The sequence below is a fragment of the Bombina bombina genome, chromosome 3 (genome assembly GCF_027579735.1).
Source record: "Bombina bombina isolate aBomBom1 chromosome 3, aBomBom1.pri, whole genome shotgun sequence".
Classification (NCBI taxonomy): Eukaryota; Metazoa; Chordata; class Amphibia; order Anura; family Bombinatoridae; genus Bombina; species Bombina bombina.
The window spans coordinates 738,742,817-738,758,161 of NC_069501.1; the positions used below are offsets into that span (position 1 = coordinate 738,742,817).

At 37.0% G+C, this 15,345-nt stretch overlaps 1 protein-coding gene across 1 annotated transcript in view; it reads left to right on the forward strand.

Annotated features, from left to right (window-relative positions):
- Nucleotides 1-15,345, forward strand: part of ABI3BP (ABI family member 3 binding protein) — a 533,245-nt gene that overhangs the window by 480,615 nt on the left and 37,285 nt on the right. The window contains exon 67 of the mRNA XM_053707567.1: nucleotides 6,959-7,038. Coding sequence (XP_053563542.1) covers nucleotides 6,959-7,038 — 80 coding nt within the window. The remainder of the gene's footprint in view (nucleotides 1-6,958; nucleotides 7,039-15,345) is intronic.

Consider the following 15,345-nt stretch of genomic DNA (forward strand, 5'->3'; position numbering starts at 1 on the left):
GCCCGTAGCTGGATTGGTAAAGGGCAGAGAGCTCCAGTCCGACTCAGACGCCAGCAAGGTGGAGGTGGAGTACTGGTTTGGGCTGGTATCATCAAAGATGAGCTTGTGGGGCCTTTTCGGGTTGAGGATGGAGTCAAGCTCAACTCCCAGTCCTACTGCCAGTTTCTGGAAGACACCTTCTTCAAGCAGTGGTACAGGAAGAAGTCTGCATCCTTCAAGAAAAACATGATTTTCATGCAGGACAATGCTCCATCACACGCGTCCAAGTACTCCACAGCGTGGCTGGCAAGAAAGGGTATAAAAGAAGAAAATCTAATGACATGGCCTCCTTGTTCACCTGATCTGAACCCCATTGAGAACCTGTGGTCCATCATCAAATGTGAGATTTACAAGGAGGGAAAACAGAACACCTCTCTGAACAGTGTCTGGGAGGCTGTGGTTGATGCTGCACGCAATGTTGATGGTGAGCAGATCAAAACACTGACAGAATCCATGGATGGCAGGCTTTTGAGTGTCCTTGCAAAGAAAGGTGGCTATATTGGTCACTGATTTGTTTTTGTTTTGTTTTTGAATGTCAGAAATGTATATTTGTGAATGTTGAGATGTTATATTGGTTTCACTGGTAAAAATAAATAATTGAAATGGGTATATATTTGTTTTTTGTTAAGTTGCCTAATAATTATGCACAGTAATAGTCACCTGCACACACAGATATCCCCCTAAAATAGCTAAAACTAAAAACAAACTAAAAACTACTTCCAAAAATATTCAGCTTTGATATTAATGAGTTTTTTGGGTTCATTGAGAACATAGTTGTTGTTCAATAATAAAATTAATCCTCAAAAATACAACTTGCCTAATAATTCTGCACTCCCTGTATATGTGTATATATATATATATATATATATATATATATATATATATATTTATAATGTCCTTATACTGCCCCAGTGACAGGACTCTTGTACCCAGTATATATAAAATGGGCAGAGCCATCTGAGGGGCGGGGCTAGTGCTCCCCCATCTTCAAAAGTCACCAGCCGCCATTGGTTATGTTGTAGCTAGCGTAGGTTTTATTTTTGTTTCACAGGTAAGTTTGTACAGTATTTATTTCTAAATAGGTAGTTAGTTAATAATTGTAACTTTAATTTAGGTCTATTTTGATTATGTTATAGTTAGGGGGTGTTAGGTTTAGGGATTAATATAGTTTAATTTAGGTTGTTGCAATGTGGGGGCGGCGGTTTAGGAGTTAATAGGTTTAGTTAGTGTTGGCGATGTGGGTGCACAGAGGTTTAGGTTTTAATAGGTTGATTTAGTATTTTAGTGTTGGTGACGTGGGTGTACGGCGGTTTAGGGGTTAATAGGGTTAGTTAGTGTTGGCGATGTTGAGGAACTGCGGTTTAGGGGTTAATTGGTTTAGTCAGTGTTAGCGATGTTTAGGAAGTGCGATTTAGGGGTTAATAGGTTTAGTTAGTGTTGGCAATGTTTGGGAATGGCGGTTTAGGGGTTAATAGGTTTATTTAGTGTTTTAGTTAGTGTCAGAAATTTCGGGGAAGTGCGGTTTAGGGATTAATAGGTTTAGTTAGTGTTGGTGATGTCGGGGAACTGCGGTTTAGGGGTTAATAACTTTAGTTAGTGTCTGCGATCTCGGGGAACTGCGGTTTAGGGGTTAATAGGTTTAGTTAGAGTCAGCGATGTTGGGAAACGGCAGTTTAGGGGCTAATAGCTTTATTTAGTGATTTAGTTAGTGTTGGCAATGTCGGGGAACTGCTATTTAGATTGGAACAATGAAACATTCCGAATATGAATAAAAAATGGATCTGAAAATTTGGAAACTCATTTATTAATTTTCGGAATCTTTTGGAGATTTTAGTTATGTTGCCGATTCATTCAAATCTCCGAATCGGCCAAAATTTGGCCAAAAACCAAATTCGGCTGAAACGAGTTGCACATGTCTACTTTTAACATTTGGAATAAAGGAGTGATTTGTTTTCAATGGAAGGTCCATTTCTTTGAGTACGAGGATGTCGATTGTGGTTTTCCTCTAATGGACAAGCTAGGAATAGGATAGGGAAGGTAGGCAGTCAAGATATAGGTAAAGGGTGGAGTCTCACCTGATAAGTATTGTCTAGGTTACAGGTCAAGATTTAGAAATTTCTGTTTTTATTGTTATACTTTCTAATTATCTCCATCTCACCAACAAATCTAGCCTTGCCCTAATCTTGCATCCCTTCAGTTCATTAGGCATTTAATGATTGATCTCAGCCACACGTGCTTCCCTGGCTAATTGGTACATGCATATTAGGTTATTGCTAACTTTTTTAACTATTATACATAAAGGGACAGTATACACCAATTTTCATATAAAACAGATTATACAAACAGAAGCAACGGGAATCTGTAGACATAAGTATACATCTAAAACTTTGGGGCTTGCTTAGGAGTCTGAAATCAGCATAATGTTATTAAAAATTATACAAAACAATTTTATAAGAACTCTCCCAGATGGGCTATATAAATGGATCATCTACAAAACATTCATGCAAAGAAAAATCTAGTGTACAATGTCCCTTTAAGTTATACTCTTATACTACTACACTTAAGTTGTACAGCCAACCAATGTATGTTTCCAACTCTTTTTAATTGTTTATTTATGTTACTACAATAGTTAAACATTTATTTAATTGAACTAGTTAGCAGCAGGAAGAGTGCACCTGTTTATCTGTGCAAACATTGCTCCTTTCCACAACACCAACAGGAATTTAAGTACATTTTGATCTAGCCTGGGCCAGATAACTCACAATACAAATTGATCCACAGGGATTGTGCCATTTGTGTTCACTTAATAGAGCTTTGTAAATGGTAATAATATACCACTGCAAAATGACTCATAATGATGACTTTTGCATCAAGTATTCACCAGATGCAAGCAGAATTTGCACTGTAAACTAATAACACAAACTTTAACAATGAGGGATTGTCCCAACATAGCAAGTTCTCTGCTTATGAAAAGGAATTCACCTACTTTATTTTACTAATATTTTTTTCCTTCAGATTAAAGGAAATCAGCAATTTCTTTAGTAATATTATAGTGTATTTTCTTCTTTTTATGTCATCATATGAATAGAAAAAAAGTGTATTATGTGTCTATTATATCTTACTTATAGGGACATTAAAGACATTTATATTATAAATACACACACACATATATATATATGTAGTATTTCTCAGCAATTAAGAACTATGTTGTTGATCACAATTCTTTAGAAAAACGTTAAATGATTTATCTACAAACATCTCCATAGATTTTAATGTTGATTTTTTTTGTTGAACACAATTAGATAAGTTTTTATAAAGTATTGTAATTGACTCATATGTTGCAAAGGATCTGTACACAACATGAATGTTTTGTTACAGAATCTGTATTGCTGTTCAAGGATACATCCATTGCAAAGTCTTGAGTATTGTTAATAGTATCCCCTTTATGGTGGCTAAATAGGGAAATATATAAATGACCTCCTGCACTGATCAAGCAATCTCTATATAGAATATTGCAGTGTAAGTGTAATATTACCCCATTAGTTACTAGACACACATGCAGATCAGTGATTTTACACCCTTTGAAGCCAGTAACACACACTGAGCAACGATTTGACCCCTTTTTGGCTACAACACACACAGATTAGTGATTTTTCTGCTTTGGCTGCAAGTAATGCAATAACCTTTTCTGCCTGGAACACAAGAAATCCTGATAGTTCACTTGTGGCTGCTGAAAACACAAGAAGACTGTGTATCCCCTTGGTTTCCAGTAACCTACATAGGTCAGGAATTTTGCGCTTTTACTTCCAGTAACACACAGAGAATTGTGATTGTACCCCTTCATGTCAGCAACATACTGTACATAAAGTTCTATGTTACCTTTCCTTATCTACCACTAACACAAATAGAACACTGATTTAAAGGGACATTAAACCCAAACATTTTCTTTCATGATTCAGATAGAAAATACAATTTTAAACAACATTCCAATTTACTTGTATTATTTAATTTGCTTCATTATTTAGATATCTTTTGTTAAAGAAATAGCAATGCACATGGTGAGTCAATCACACGAGGCTTCTATGTGCAGCAACCAATCAGCAGCTACTGAGCCTATCTAGATATGTTTTTCAGGAAAGAATATCAAGAGAAGGAAGCAAATTAGACAATAGAAGTAAATTAGAAAGTTGTTTAAAATTGTATTCTCCATCTGAATCATGAAAGAAAATTTTTGGGCTTAATGTCCCTTTAAGAACTTTGTGCCAGACATGATTTAATTTAAGTAGTGGTACTTAATAGTCCATAACTTTACTCACTTTCTAACTCACCCTCTCAACATGTGTCTGCTCTGAGGGCTTTGTGTTTTACAGATATGGTGGTGATTGCCATACCAGGAGAAAGGGAAATTGTGCATATGAGAATATGCTGTATATTTGTATGTATCTCTCAAAAGCCCCCCACTAAAAAATCATCATTACCCCTGTGGTAACTGGCTAATCTCTAAGTAATGTAAACTCATGAAACACAAATGAGCCAAGTCCCAACACATAGTCATAGTTCCAGTGTGTTTTGAGTCCTTTCTATGCTAAAACTAGTTTAGTGTGACTGTGTCCATTTTATTACAGTCTGCCTGTAACATATGGCGGCTCAAATTAACAACACTTTATAATACCTAAATGGAAGCAGAATGTTATTTTTCCCTCCATGTATTAGGGACAATAATAAATACCACAACCTCTATTATTATTGCAACACCTAGGGCAAGATTACATATGCGGCATCGCCCGCAAAAGCCGGCAACGCCGGGTTTTACGCATTTTTGGTATCACATATACGGCGCCGCATATAAAAGCGGCACATTTATTTCACCCATTGCTCGCAATTTTTACTCCCATAAGATAACATAGAACCGTGTCACAAATTGTTATCACATATTCAGCGCAAATGGAGAAATGTTACTCCATTTTCACCTCGCCACAGCAAGCCTTACGCTGAAAATGTAAGCACCGTAACTCCCGTAACTGCCTGAAAATATTATCTAACACCTATAGCAATATCTACCTGTCAACCGCTAACCCCCACCACAATAACTAATAAATTATATTAACCCCTAATCCACCATTAACCCACATCGCAATAAACCTAATAAATGTATTAACCCCTAATCTGTCATTAACCCACAACACAATAAACCAAATAAAACTATTAACCCCTAATCCGCCATTAACCTACAACTCAATAAACCTAATAAAAGTATTAACCACTAATCCGCCATTAACCCACAACGCAATAAACAAAATAAAACTATTAACGCCTTATTTGCCAAACCCACACAACGCAATAATCCTAATAAATCTATTAACCCCTAATCCGCCAAACCCCCACAACGCAAATAACTAATTAAATTACTAAGCCCCCTAACCTACCACCCCTAAATTAACCCCAATTACCTAAATTAAAAAATACTAAGTTACTATTAAAATTAAAAACTCTAACATTACTGTAAAATGAAAAAAATTAAAATAAATTAATCTAAGATTACAAAAAATAAAAAAGTCTAACATTACATAAAATAATAAACCAAATTATCAAAAATGAAAAAATAAACCTAATCCTTATGAAAATAAAAAAGCCCCCCAAAATAAAAACACCCCCTAATCTAATACTAAACTACCAATAGCCCTTAAAAGGGCCTTTTCTAGGGCATTGACCTAAATTAAACAGCTCCCAAAATATAAAAACCTAACACTAAAAAATACTAAACTATCCATTGCCCCTAAAGAGGCATTTGTATGGGCATTGCCCCCAAATAGGTACTCATCGTTCCTGAAGTCTAGTGGAGAAGATCCTGGTCCAGACGGTGAAGTCTTCTTCCAAGCGGCCAACATCTTCTTCCAAGCGGGGACCACTTCTTTCTTGGGTTTGGGGGATAAGGGGTTAATAGATTTATAAGGTTTGTTGCGATGTGGGTTAATGGCGGATTAGGGGTTAAAAGTTTTAATAGGTACTTTGCGATGTGAGTTAATGGCGGATTAGGGGTTAATACATTTATTAGGTAGTTTGCACTGTTGGCGTTGACAGATTTAGGGGTTAATACTTTTACTAGGTAGATCGCGATGTGGTTGAATGGCGGATTTGGGGTTAATAGTTTAATTAGGCATATTGCGTTGTGGGGGTTGTCGGTTTAGGGGTTAATACATTTATTATTAGTTGCGATGTGGGGGGATTGTGGATATAGGGGTTTTACGTTTCTAAAGTGCCGTAAGTCACTGGCAACTCCAGAAATTTGTATTTACGCACATTTCTGGACATCGCTAGTTTATCCGACTTACGGCACTTTATGAACTGCCGGCGCCATATATGTGATTCCCCAATATGCGAGGTGAAATTACGGGCGGCGTTGGTTTCAGCAGTTACACTGAAGCCTGCGCAGCATATGTAATCTCGCCCCTAATGTTATCTACACTTCATTTATACAGGAAACCATTTCAAGATGTTTTTACAATGATTTGATATATTTATAACTACAGCTAGTTTGTTAGGACAATAGAATGTGGTTGTTGTTTTTTTAAATAAAAAAATCTGAAACTGTACTTGAGAAAGTGCTTCTGATTATATATATATATATATATACGTATATATATATATATATATATATATATATATATATATATATATATATATATATATATATATATATATAAAGTATCACTTAGCATGACATTAGATGCCTTTTACCCTTCTCCTCTAGCAATTTTTTTCAAGTGGGGGTGTGAATTAAATTCAGAACCGCCTCCTCCTATATTGTAGTGTGTGCTCCAGTAAAGAAAGAAGTCAAAGTTTGTTGAAAACACTGACATGAGAATTTGTTTTGTCTTTTTTGAACCCACTGACATTCTTTACTATGTTTGTTTTTCAGTTACGAGTTCAAAATAATACCAAAAAATCCGCTTGGCGAGGGCCCTGTCAGTACTACACTGGGATTTAATACAGAATCAGGTACATTTGTTATTTTATATTTCTTTATGACTTACGTAATGTGCTTTTAGTTTATAAAACAAAAGGAGGCCACTACAGATTATTTTCTAACTATTTTCAAACTGTTCATTGTCTCCATGTGGAAAGCATCATCCTCAATTGTCTGACAACTAATCATCATATAGTGCGTAAAAAAAATATATAAAAGCAGTCAAAGTATTTATTTTGATTATTTGTCATGCTGAATTAAAGCCAATATTTTTTGTGTTCTGTTGAAATAAAAAGCTTTGACAACTAGAGTGTTACCATGTCTCAGGTTGATTCAACAACAGTGTGTAGACATTTCTGATAAAGGCTAAAACATTGAATACCATCCCTTAAAGACATCCCTTTTGAAGTTTATAATAATCAAAAATGACATTTTGTACTCCCTTAATAGATTTTAAACTTACTAAAAATATGAAATACTGGAGATAACTCCAGTTACAGTCTGTGGACGATATAGGCTTTAAGCCAATACGATTTCATCTTATTTGTTTGAGACATTATATTTTCTCTGCCAACATTCCCAATGCACATGACAGCAGCAAATAATATATCAGTTAGATCTTGTATATCAGTTAGATCTCATTGTGTGTGTGTTTTAAACTAAAATAAAGTTTTATTTAATACAAACTACACATCAGGGACATTGAATAGAAACAAGATTTCATCTAGTTATAATAGTTTTGTCCGAAATAGGTTATGTCCAGGCTAGTTCATTGTATATCTATATACTTTTTTCTCTCTGACTAATAGACACAGTTCCCCACTATGTTTAGTGGAATAGAACAAGCCTCCACAAGGAAAATATAACTTTATTAACAGTATTAAGTACGCTATTATTTATATATATATATATATATATATATATATATATATATATATATATATATATATATATATATATATATATATATATATATATACAGTATATATATATATATATATATATATATATATATATATATATATATATATATATATATATAAACACATTTTTTTTAAATATATTTTAGAACAATAAATGTGTGCAATAAAAGCTTAAATAAACACATGTAATACTGAAAGAGGAATATGTTTCCTGAGATTTTATGTATGTCAATTTACCTTTTACAAAGGCATTTGTTGCAATATATTTTGGGGTCGATCCGATATAAAGCGTCGCCCGCAAAAGCCGGCGACGCCAATATTTGCGCGGATTTGGTATCACATATACGGCGTAACCTAGAAGTTACGCCCGTATATTTCTGCCGTCGCCCGCAGTTTTTTGGGCCATAGGCAGGTATACCAAACCCGCGCAGTTTGGTATCCAATATGCAGCGTAAGGACTTACGTGGCGAAAATGGAGAAAACTTACTCCATTTTCACCTCGCCACAAAAAGCAGCCGTAAGAAGCCTTACGCTGACTATTGGAGTCCCGTAACTCCCTAAACTAACTAGAAAATAAACCTAACACCTAACGCATGCGCAATGTCTATCTCCCTGTCAACCGCGATCTGCTAAAATAAACCTAACACCTAACGCATGCGCAATGTCTATCTCCCTGTCAACCGCGATCCCCCCCCCCCCCAAATCCCTAATAAAGTTATTACCCCCTAAACCGCCGCTCCCGGACCCCGCCGCCATCTACATAAACTAACCCCCTACTGTGAGCCTCTAAAACCGCCGCCATCTACCTTATCTATCCCCTAATCTGACCCCTTACACCGCCGCCACCTATATAAAAATTATTAACCCCTAATGTAAGCCCCTTACACCGCCGCCATCTCTATTAAAATGATTAACCCCTAATTTAATCTACCTACCCCGCCGCCAGCTATATTATCTATATTAACCCTAAGTATATTATAGTTAATATAGGTATTACATTATATATATTAACTATATTAACCCTAATTATATTAGGGTTAATATAGTTAATATAGTTACTATAGTATTTATATTAACTCTATCTAACCCTAACTAAATTTATATTAAATTAATCTAATTCATTTATAAACTAAAATATTCCTATTTAAATCTAAATACTTACCTATAAAATAAACCCTAAGATAGCTACAATGTAATTAATAATTACATTATAGCTATGTTAGGGTTTATATTTATTTTACAGGTAAATTGTTAATTATTTTAACTAGGTATAATAGATATTAAATAGTTATTAACTATTTAATATCTACCTAGTTAAAATAATTACCCAATTACCTGTAAAATAAATCCTAACCTAAGTTACAAATACACCTACACTATCAATAAATTTAATAAACTACTAACATCTATCTAAAAATACAATTAAATTAACTAAACTAAATTACAAAAAAAAACAAACACTAAATTACAAAAAATAAAAAAAAGATTACAAGATATTTAAGCTAATTACACCTATTCTAAGCCCCCTAATAAAATAATAAACCCCCAAAATAAAAAAAATTCCCTGCCCTATTCTAAATTCAACAAATTTCAAAGCTCTTTACCTTACCAGCCCTTAAAAGGGCCTTTTGTGGGGCATGCCCCAAAGAATTCAGCTCTTTTGCATACAAGAAATACAATACCCCCCCCCATTACAACCCACCACCCACATACCCCTATTCTAAACCCACCCAAACCCCCCTTAAAAAAGCCTAACACTACCCCCCTGAAGATCTCCCTACCTTGTCTTCACCACACCGGGCCGAACTCCTGATCCGATCCGGGCGATGTCTTCCTCCAAGCGGCAAAGAAGAATTCTTCCTCCAGCGACGTCTTCCTCCAAGCGGCAGCAAAGTCTTCATTCTTCCGGCGGCATCTTCAATCTTCTTTCTTCGCTCCGCCGCCGCGGAGCATCCATCCCGGCCGACTGCTGAACTTGGAATGATGTACCTTTAAATGACGTCATCCAAGATGGCGTCCGCCGAATTCCGATTGGCTGATAGGATTCTATCAGCCAATCGGAATTAAGTTAAAAAATTCTGATTGGCTGATTGAATCAGCCAATCAGATTCAAGTTCAATCCGATTGGCTGATCCAATCAGCCAATCAGATTGAGCTCGCATTCTATTGGCTGATCGGAACAGCCAATAGAATGCGAGCTCAATCTGATTGGCTGATTGGATCAGCCAATCGGATTGAACTTGAATCTGATTGGCTGATTCAATCAGCCAATCAGATTTTTTTAACTTAATTCCGATTGGCTGATAGAATCCTATCAGCCAATCGGAATTCGGCGGACGCCATCTTGGATGACGTCATTTAAAGGTACATCATTCCAAGTTCAGCAGTCGGCCGGGATGGATGCTCCGCGGCGGCGGAGCGAAGAAAGAAGATTGAAGATGCCGCCGGAAGAATGAAAACTTTGCTGCCGCTTGGAGGAAGACGTCGCCGGAGGAAGAATTCTTCTTTGCTGCTTGGAGGAAGACATCGCCGGAGGAAGAATTCTTCTTTGCCGCTTGGAGGAAGACATCGCCCGGATCGGATCAGGAGTTCGGCCCGGTGTGGTGAAGACAAGGTAGGGAGATCTTCAGGGGGGTAGTGTTAGGCTTTTTTAAGGGGGGTTTGGGTGGGTTTAGAATAGGGGTATGTGGGTGGTGGGTTGTAATGGGGGGGGGGGGTATTGTATTTCTTGTATGCAAAAGAGCTGAATTCTTTGGGGCATGCCCCACAAAAGGCCCTTTTAAGGGCTGGTAAGGTAAAGAGCTTTGAAATTTGTTGAATTTAGAATAGGGCAGGGAATTTTTTTTATTTTGGGGGTTTATTATTTTATTAGGGGGCTTAGAATAGGTGTAATTAGCTTAAATATCTTGTAATCTTTTTTTTATTTTTTGTAATTTAGTGTTTGTTTTTTTTGTAATTTAGTTTAGTTAATTTAATTGTATTTTTAGATAGATGTTAGTAGTTTATTAAATTTATTGATAGTGTAGGTGTATTTGTAACTTAGGTTAGGATTTATTTTACAGGTAATTGGGTAATTATTTTAACTAGGTAGATATTAAATAGTTAATAACTATTTAATATCTATTATACCTAGTTAAAATAATTAACAATTTACCTGTAAAATAAATATTAACCCTAACATAGCTACAATGTAATTATTAATTATATTGTAGCTATCTTAGGGTTTATTTTATAGGTAAGTATTTAGATTTAAATAGGAACATTTTAGTTTATAAATGAATTAGATTAATTTAATATAAATTTAGTTAGGGTTAGATAGAGTTAATATAGTTAATATAAATACTATAGTAACTATATTAACTATATTAACCCTAATATAATTAGGGTTAATATAGTTAATATATATAATGTAATACCTATATTAACTATAATATACTTAGGGTTAATATAGATAATATAGCTGGCGGCGGGGTAGGTAGATTAAATTAGGGGTTAATCATTTTAATAGAGATGGCGGCGGTGTAAGGGGCTTACATTAGGGGTTAATCATTTTAATATAGATGGCGGCGGTGTTAGGGGCTCACTTTAGGGGGTTATAGATATAATATAGCTGGCGGCGGGGTACGGGAGCGGCGGTTTAGGGGTTAATAACTTTATTAGGTTGCGGCGGGGTACGGGAGCGGCGGTTTAGGGGTTAATAGCATTTTTATTGTTAGGCTAGTGAGGGGGGATAGCGGATAGAGGGTTAGACAGTGCGGGCTATGTTAGGGAGGCGTGTTAGACAGTGCGGGCTATGTTAGGGAGGCGTGTTAGACAGTGCGGGCTATGTTAGGGAGGCGTGTTAGACAGTGCGGGTGTTTTAGACTTTAGTCAGGTTTTATAGGCGCCGGCAGATTCTAACGTGGCGCAAGTCACTGGCGACGCCAGAAATTTGTACTTACGCAGATTTCTGGACATCGCTGGTTTGTCAGACTTACGGCACGTTAGCATCTGACGGCGACTTATATGGGATAGCTCGAGTTGCGAGCTGAAACTGCGGGCGACGCCGGTTCCCTCGCTTGTGCCGCAAACTGCGATCGATATCGGATCGCGCCCCAGATCTTTATCATAAATATACTCCAACTGCTGTAATTTTATTATTTACATTAATTCCAGTATAATGATACTTCCATAAACACTCAGGCTAGATGAGCCCAATCAGACATTTAAAATTAAAGACCAATAAAGTTAACCACTTGTGAGCACACTAACACCTAGATTACAAGTTTTGCGTTACGGTTTTAACGCTGAAAAAATGTCCATTTCAGCATAAAAACAGTAACGCAGCCATTACGAATACTAAGCATTTTAGCCTGTAATGCAACGTCAATCCCGCACTTAAAAAAATGACGTTTTTGCATGGGATTTCCATAGTGCCAGTATTACAAGTTGTGCTGTGAGGCTAAAATGCTTGAGTTACAACCTATACCGACACAATCCATTCAGCTATCTGAAAGCAGTAGTTATGAGTTTCACAAAACTCATTACTAAAGTGTTACAAAGTACACTTACACCCCCGCCCGCCCGCCCGCCCACATCCCCAATACTATAATAAAGTTATTAACCTCTATTTTGCCACTCCCCGACATCGCCGCCACTAACTAAGCCTATTAACCCCTAAACCGCCAGCCCCCCATATCGCCACTACTTAATAAACCAATTAACCCCTAAACCTATCACCCCCTAACTTTAAATTAAAATTACAATATCCCTATCTTAAAATAAATAAACACTTACCTGTGAAATTAAAAAAAAACATAACTATTATACTAAAATTAAAATAACTACCAATTAAAAAAAACTAAATTACACATTAAAAAAAACTAACACTACTAAAAAAAAAAAAATCTAAAATTACAAAAAATAAAACATACTAAATTGCAAAAAATAACAAACACTAAATTACGAAAAATATCAAACGAAATTATCCCCCAAAAAAACCAACTACACCTAATCTATTAGCCCTATAAAAATAAAAAAGCCCCCCCAAAATAAAAAAAACATAGCCTACAATAAACTGCCAATAGCCCTTAAAAGGGCCTTTTGTATTGCCCTAAAGAAATCAGCTCTTTTACCTTGAAAAAAATACAAAAAGTAAAACCCACCACCCAACCAACCCCCAAAATAAAAAACCTAACTCTAACATAAACCTAAGCTACCTATTGCCCTGAAAAGGGCATTTGTATGGGCATTGCCTTTACAGGGTATTCAGCTCTTTTACATTGCCCTGAAAAGGGCATTCAGTTCTTTTAAAAAAAGCCCAAACCCTAATCTAAAAAAAAACACACCCAAAAAAAGTTAAAAAGAACCTAACACTAACTCCTGAAGATCCACTCACAGTTTCGGACATCCATCCTCATCCAGCCGGCGAGAAGTCTTCATCCAGGCAGTGAGAAGTCTTCTATCTTCATCCAGGCGGCATCTTCTATCTTCATCCCGGTGGAGTCTTCTATCTTCATCCTGGCGGAGCGGATCCATCCTTGAAGACATCCGGCTCGGAGCGTCCTCTTCATACAGTCAAATCTTTTTGGGTGGGTTTTTTTTTTAGATTAGGCTTTGGGCTTTTTTTAAAAGAGCTGAATGCCCTTTCCAGGGCAATGTAAAAGAGCTGAATGCCCTTTTAAGGGCAATGCCCATACAAATACCCTTTTCAGGGCAATGGGTAGCTTATGTTTTTGTTAGAGTTAGGTTTTCTATTTTGGGGGGTGGTGGGTTTTACTGTTAGGGGGTCTTTGTATTTTTTTACAGGTAAAAAGGCTAATTTCTCTAGGGCAATGCCCTACAAAAGGCCCTTTTAAGGGCTATTGGTAGTTTATTGTAGGCTAGGGTTTTTTTTTGGGGGGGGGGTTTATTTTTATAGGGCTATTAGATTAGGTGTAATTGTTTTTATTTTGGATAATTTGGTTTGTTATTTTTCGTAATTTAGTGTTTGTTATTTTTTGTAAATTTTTTTTATTTTTTGTAATTTTAGACTTAATTTTTTTTAGTAGTGTTAGTTTTTTTTAATGTGTAATTTAGTATTTTCAATTGGTAGTTATTTTAAAGGGACAGTAAACACCAGAATTTTTGTTGTTTAAAAGGTAGATAACCCCTTTATTACACATTCCCCAATTTTGCATAACCAACACAGTTATAATAATATACTTTTTACCTTTGTGATTACCTTGTATCTATGCCTCTGCAAACTGCCCCTTTATTTCAGTTCTTTTGACAGACATGCATTTTTAGCCAATCAGTGCTGACTCCTAGGAGCTTCACGTGCCTGAGCTCAATGTTATCTATATGAAACACATGAACTAACGCCCTCTAGTGGTGAAAAACTGTCAAAATGCTTTTAGATTAGAGGCAGTCTTCAAGGTCTAAGAAATTAGCACATGAACCTCCTAGATTTAGCTTTCAACTAAGAATACCAAGAGAATAAAGCAAAATTGGTAATAAAAGTAAATTGGAAAGTTGTTTAAAATTACATGCCCTGGGTTCCGGAGGAGGAGGAGCAAAGCTCATGCTGCTGAGCTCTCCACTCCAGTCCTTCAGCACCTGGCGGTGGGATTTTCGCACCTCCCCATTCACTGGGGTTGCTACCTGGATAGCTGGGATCATCATCTCCGGGACCCATGCAGTGGAACTTCATCCCATTGCTAAGTCAGTTGAAAATGACTTACATTTTTGACCTAAGTCAGTACAGATATGGGCTTTATTACTGCTATCACTTTCTACAGCATTGAGCATCTTCCCCCCCTGTGAAAGCTGCACGAAAGGGGGCAGGAAAATGACCAGCCTGTTTAAAATTGCTCTGGATTCTTTTGCTCCATTGTGAGGTAACATACAACAGCCTGTTGTCAAAATCTCCCTACCCCTCCGCTCCCGCTCCGTTTGTCAATCCGACCCTGGTGTGCTTACCTTGGAAATTGGGAAGAATAGTTGTTGGAGGTTTTCCCCTGGAAGTTACCCTTTATTTTTGGTGGCTGCACTGCGGCTGTGCTGCCTCCTCCCCCACCGGTGCTGCGCAGGAGGAGGTGTTGGGAATAGCGGCAGATAGGAGGACCACGTCTGGGACTGCAGCTTGTTTTCCGAGGGGTCTCGATATTGCCTCCTCCTCCCCCTCTCCCACCGGTGCTGCATGAGAGGGGTTGAGGGGAATCCTGATTGCACATAAAGCCGCTGAATACCGCTGTGCCTAGTAGGAGATCTGTCTGGTTGCTTCTCTGCTTCCTTGGTCTGCGGCCCCGCTGGGACTTTTTACTGGCTATCTGCACAGAGGAACCGGGTAGCGGAGGAGGAGGTGAGTCTCTTAGATAAGGGGATATTTCATCCGGCGGACAGGAGAATCCGGGGGAGCATAGAAAAGAGCAGGTTTGCGAGAAGAGTTACACAAAA